This window comes from Sinocyclocheilus anshuiensis, unplaced genomic scaffold (genome assembly GCF_001515605.1).
Source record: "Sinocyclocheilus anshuiensis isolate Anshui unplaced genomic scaffold, SAMN03320099.WGS_v1.1 scaffold314, whole genome shotgun sequence".
NCBI classification, from domain to species: Eukaryota; Metazoa; Chordata; class Actinopteri; order Cypriniformes; family Cyprinidae; genus Sinocyclocheilus; species Sinocyclocheilus anshuiensis.
Window position 1 is genome coordinate 349,434 of NW_015546027.1, and position 5,523 is coordinate 354,956.

The 5,523-nt window shown below is 36.0% G+C and overlaps 1 protein-coding gene across 3 annotated transcripts in view; it reads right to left on the bottom strand.

The window, feature by feature from the left end:
- The window catches only part of LOC107698694 (rab11 family-interacting protein 4B), a 29,928-nt gene that overhangs the window by 8,859 nt on the left and 15,546 nt on the right, over window positions 1-5,523 (bottom strand). For 2 of the 3 annotated variants that reach the window (XM_016499785.1, XM_016499784.1), the window contains exons 7-11: window positions 4,784-4,887; window positions 4,386-4,526; window positions 3,767-3,848; window positions 3,028-3,165; window positions 2,366-2,524 (exon numbers count right to left, since the gene is read on the bottom strand). In XM_016499785.1, coding sequence (XP_016355271.1) covers window positions 2,366-2,524; window positions 3,028-3,165; window positions 3,767-3,848; window positions 4,386-4,526; window positions 4,784-4,887 — 624 coding nt within the window. Of the gene's footprint in view, window positions 1-1,747; window positions 1,965-2,365; window positions 2,525-3,027; window positions 3,166-3,766; window positions 3,849-4,385; window positions 4,527-4,783; window positions 4,888-5,523 lie in introns of those variants that run through there. The other variant, XM_016499786.1, reaches the window with a different exon arrangement.

A 5,523-nucleotide genomic window follows, 5' to 3' on the forward strand; every position in this document is an offset into this window, starting at 1 on the left:
CTTCCTGTTTCAACGCTATTTGGTTTCGGTTTCATTGTCTTCTGAATATGACCTCGTTAGTTATATCGTAACACATACACACACAAATTATATATATATATATATATATATATGTATATGTATGGCGATAACACCGCATACCGCGCTATTGAGCCACTCAAAATTACCGCAAGGGAAATTCCCTCACAGCAACAGCCCTAGTGAACGCAATAGATTGTACTTCGGAGTTCGACTATTTAAATTGAGTTGTGTTACTTTTTATATGTTTGGTTGGCTTATTTTATTTTGATAATGATGTCAAGTCAGTGCTTGAACTGATGTGTGCGCGCGATTGAGGCGCCTGCGCGATCACTTGAATTTGTTCCGTATGACAGCAGAAACAAAGAGTTTCTTTTAAGTCTAAGACATCATTATGAAACTATAAAGGGTCTACTTTTATTTGTGTACAGCCACAATAACAAAACACTATGCTTTTCAAAATACAGAAAACAAACAGATGTCGCTTTCTGCCGTAGCCTATTGATTTCCGTTCCGAACTTGTTGAGCATTAGAAAAATGGACAGAAAGGGGCATATAGAACTTGACGCAGTTTTTCTTTCGTTTTGTTAATCTGTGAATTATTTAGGTTTAGTTAAGTATATTTCGTGAAAAGGGCTATTTATTCATTTTATATAGGCCTAGCCTATGTGATTTTATTCAGTTTTATATAATTGCTTATATTTTTGTTATTTTATTTCAGCTTTATTTCAATTAACAGAAATGTTTTTAATAGTTTTAATTAACTTTAATAACCCTACCTAAATGGCAAAACATCCACAGAACTGCAGTAGGCCTACACTTTCAATTTTCCAGCTGTTTCAAGCCACACATATTACAAATAATTAATTTAATGCCGGTCTGGGACAAAATTTCAGCCAGGCCGGGAGTCTCATCCAGGTCACCATATTTACATTACTTTTAAGAATAATGAAAGAAATGTTGGCAAAATGAGAACAATGTAGAACAATGTGCCTTGTGTGTAAATTACATTTTTTTATCGGTTTTATCTTGATAAACATGACATAATACGCTATAGCATTAATATTTAAAAGTTTGTAACCCTATTAAAGCATGACGTGAAATACAGTAATGAGTTACTAACTAAGTAATGGGTTACTGCCCAACACTGATCGTATGTGAATGGAGTTTTGCATGGGTGAGGAGTGTTTTTTTTTCTTTAAGGCTGAAGCATCAGTGCAGTGCAGGAAATGAAAAATTAGAACGGTATGAAAACAGAAAGCTTTGAGAAAAATGGCTCTGGCTCTGCTGTGGGCGAGAGGTGATATTGATGATATTTAGTATAATAGCACTCCTGTGGTATTGTGTAGTTATCCCCTTCTTCTCGCAAAACTCTGGACTTTTGGTAGTACCTAGGATAGCAAAGTCCACTAAAGGAGGTAGAGCTTTTTCGCATTTGGCTCCCAAACTCTGGAATAGCCTTCCTGATAACGTTCGGGGTTCAGACACACTCTCCCTGTTTAAATCTAGATTAAAGACACATCTCTTTGGCCAAGCATTCAAATAATGCATCTCATAATCTTTTACTGCAGTTATATCTGATCAAATGCACATTATTATTCTTTAGTTTGGGTTAAACAAATCAATTTTGCTTGGTTGGAACAGCAGCTACGCTAATTATGTTTTGACACAATCTGTATTGTTAAAAGCGCTATATAAATAAAGGTGACTTGACTTGACTTGACTTTTGACAGGAACATGGAACTACAAAATCTACCACCTACAAAAAAGTGTGGCTATATTAGATGTTAAATGAGAAGACTCCTTGTGAATGAACACATTAGTGGTTAATTAAATTATATTAAGTCTGCACAGGGATTACAGTTTACCATCAGACTCGGACAGAGTTGTGCCCGAGCGGACACAAGCTGCTGGAGGTCAAAGGGCATGTCCTTGGAAACGCTCCTCTGCATATACACAGAGTAAACAAGATTAAATAAGAAAATTTAAAATGAAAAAAAATTGTTTCTTTTGGTATCACTGTTTTCTGGTGCTTTCTTTGCTTTTTAAAATAAAAAGTGGAGACTGTGTCTGAATTACATTTACAGCCTTTACTGGAGGAAATATACTGTTCCAGTTATAATCACATCCAGTTCCAAGAGGTTAAAAAGCAATAACATTTATAAAGAAAGTAAGAAAGAAATTCGTTAAATGTTTTTAAATGATAGGCATAGTTTTGTGTGAAAATGCAAAATAATTTGCACTCATTCTGTTTCTCAGAGATCTGACTACACAAAACTACCATAGCCAATGCCATAGAAAATAGACCTGCTAAAAGATCAAGTTACCAGTTTTCCATCTCTCTCACCTGTTTTAGTCTCTTGACCTCCTGTTCCAGCTCACTCTCACGTGTTCGAGTGCTGTATTCTGATAGGCTAATGGAAGATCTGCGGCCATGCCCCATTCTTTCTGCCTCCAGCTTGTATATTTGGAGGTGCTCCAGTTCTTGCCGAAGGTCCTCAATTAGCTGAACATAAATAAAAGAGAAAACTAAAAAAATAAGAAAAAGCACTAGGCTGCTAAACTGATAACATTACTATTTTATATGGGACAGTCAAGTACATGATTGCTACATAGCCTTTAGGCAGAATACAACATAAAGGTATAGCTCTGGACTAAATTAATATATTAATTTCAATATACTAGTGAATAGTCTTCTCTATGTTTGTGTAACAACTTCTCAGTGTTTGACTTGTATGTGTGCATGTTTAGGCTATGTTCAGTTGTGGTTTTAAAGTACACAATTCTGTGTACTGAGGGGAGGCCAAATAAAGCTGCCCAATGCTCTGCCACCCTTTTTCTATCTGTAAATATTTTTGGGTGACTACATACATCTTAAAACAATTGGCACACGAGTAGACAACCTTAGCTTTTGACAGCTTGCTGAATAATTCAACTGTTTACTTTGTTGCCATTTCTGAAATTAACTGTAAAATTTTGCCCACTGGAAACTTTAGCATATGGTCTTACCTCCTGCATGGTATCTCTTTCCCTCTGAAACTCATTTCTGTTCTGTCGTAGCTTGTCCATCATCTTCTTGTACACATCCATCTCATCCTTCAACCGCAGGCTTGTATCCTCCAGCTTATCCGTCATCCGCTGTCTCTCCTTCATATACACAAACAAAAAATGTATGCATAGTCAATTAGGTCAATTGCTGGTCATTTATTTATCTATACATTCACTATTGGGTACATTTTTGTGACCCAATATTTAAAAATAAGTTTGATGTCATAATATTTTATTAAATCAGATACCATCAAAGCCTTGTTTTTTTTTTCAGCTATGAGCACTTTTGGTTCTATGGATGTTTAGAAAACACTTTTCACACACTATACTACTTTCATAATCATATGTTCATGTAAAAAAATTGTTTCAGTTGGCAAAACCTTACAATCTTAGACTGGTCGAATTTAAACCATCATTTGATGGGTTTTTTTAAAGAATATTTTATAATATTCATCGATCCTCCACAAAAACACAGACCGCCTCTGAAAATGACAAGATAGCTTTCATCAGTTTGAAAGAATAAGAAATCCCAGATAGCTTTGCAATACTAACAGGTGTTAGGAACTAATTTTGTTCAAAACATTTAAACAAACAGTACCATTACAAGCATTCACACATCCTCATTTGCATCTCCTTCAGCCTAAATCGCATTTTCTCTTAAAAACTTTAAGTCAGTTTATGTATAATAAAAATATCCTACCTCATCCAGTTTCTCTGTCTGAGCTTTCAGTCTGTTCATGTTTATTGCCATCTCTCCATTTTCCTCCTCTAGCTGGTATACTCTGCCAGTGGGAAAAAATAAAATAAAAACAAGCCATTCATCGTACTCTTGCAATAAACCTTCACTGCTCTATAGCCCTAGGAATCAAAATCTCTAGATGAAGATTTCTGGATGAAATGTAATGGTTCCTTCAGTGGCTCAAATGTGTCACTCTTCTGTCTAACACCCTCATGAAGGACCCACTGAGATTGCTTTATAATTGAAGTGCATTAACACATAAAATTAAAAGCATTATAGTATTTACTGCATGACAAAAATAATAGTATTATTAGTATTTTTGTCATGTTTTCCAATAAAAAAAACTTTTAAACATCCAAAATACACCAAGACTTAATTCTAATTCTAATTTGTTTTCAAAACACACAATTAAGTTAATTTTCTTATCCCACAGGAAAATAAATTTCCATTTTTAGTTAGTTAGTTTAATTTCCCCTGTTTAGTTAGATTTATGAAAAAGTATCTTGTTTTAAAGATGTTTGGATCATTTTACTGGAAAACAAGAAACAAAAATGCAGTTCTGGTCTTGGGATGTGCCAACCGATTTGTGAGCAGCTCTATCTGTGTGTTTTTGTCTTTCTCCAGTCGGCTGTAGGCCTCTCTGTGTCTCCTGAGCTCCTCTTCCATCATGTTCTCCGCTCTGGCCTCCTGGTCTTTTAGCTGCTCCTCCAACTCGTGAATCCTGTTGAAGCACAGTCCTCATCATCATCATGATTTTTTTGTCAGTACTGCTGAGGCCCACTTTGACCTTTTAGCATTTAGCAAATGCAAAACTTTTGTTAGGACTATTTTCATGGAAGGTTTTGCTAGTGGAAAGAATCTGCACTTTAAAGAGACAAGTATGCAAATGCATGTGCATATATAACACAGTTCCAATTAAATTAACTTTGTCTGCAGAGTGGGTGGTTGGACTCCATTGAACCTCCATTCGCCATTTACCTGTGAACCAACTGTATGTTTTCCTGTTTCAGCTTCGACTTGACATCCCCATTCATCAGAATCTCATTTTCCAGCTCTGTCACTTTCTTGTTCAAGTAACTCACCTGTAACAAAGTAACAATATATGCAAATCTTACAGTAAGCATAACCTTTGATCTGCACATCCAAAAAAATAAAAATAAAAAGTTTTGCAACAACAATGCAGGTTAAAGGTTTGAAAAGTGTTTATGTGTACAAACCTATAGTGATCCTGATTCAAATAAACAGAAACTAAAAAAAAACAAACATTTTTTTCAACTATGAGCACTTTTGGCCATGTGGACATTTAAAATAAACACACTTTTCACACACTAACTAGTTTATTTAATGTGTATGCTAACAAGGTCCAACAGTGGACATGTATTGCAGCTGAATTCTGTAATTTTTATGAAACATCATAATCCACGATTTCCACCACAATGCTACTTCTGTAACGGGGCTGACGAGACGTGAGACGTGTGGATCCATCTGCAAGCTTTATTAAAGAGACGTGGTAAACAGGCAGGGTCAAACAATGGCAAACAGGTATATGGCGGGCAAAACACAAGAATAGTCCCAGGGCTAGCGTAGGTCACCGATTGGCAGACAGAATCACAGGGGCGAGACGAGAGGGAAAAATCCAGGAAAACAGGCAAAGATCAGAAACCGCGGAAACAGGCAAGGCAAGGCAAAACAAGGAAAACACAGAGACTCGGAATGGG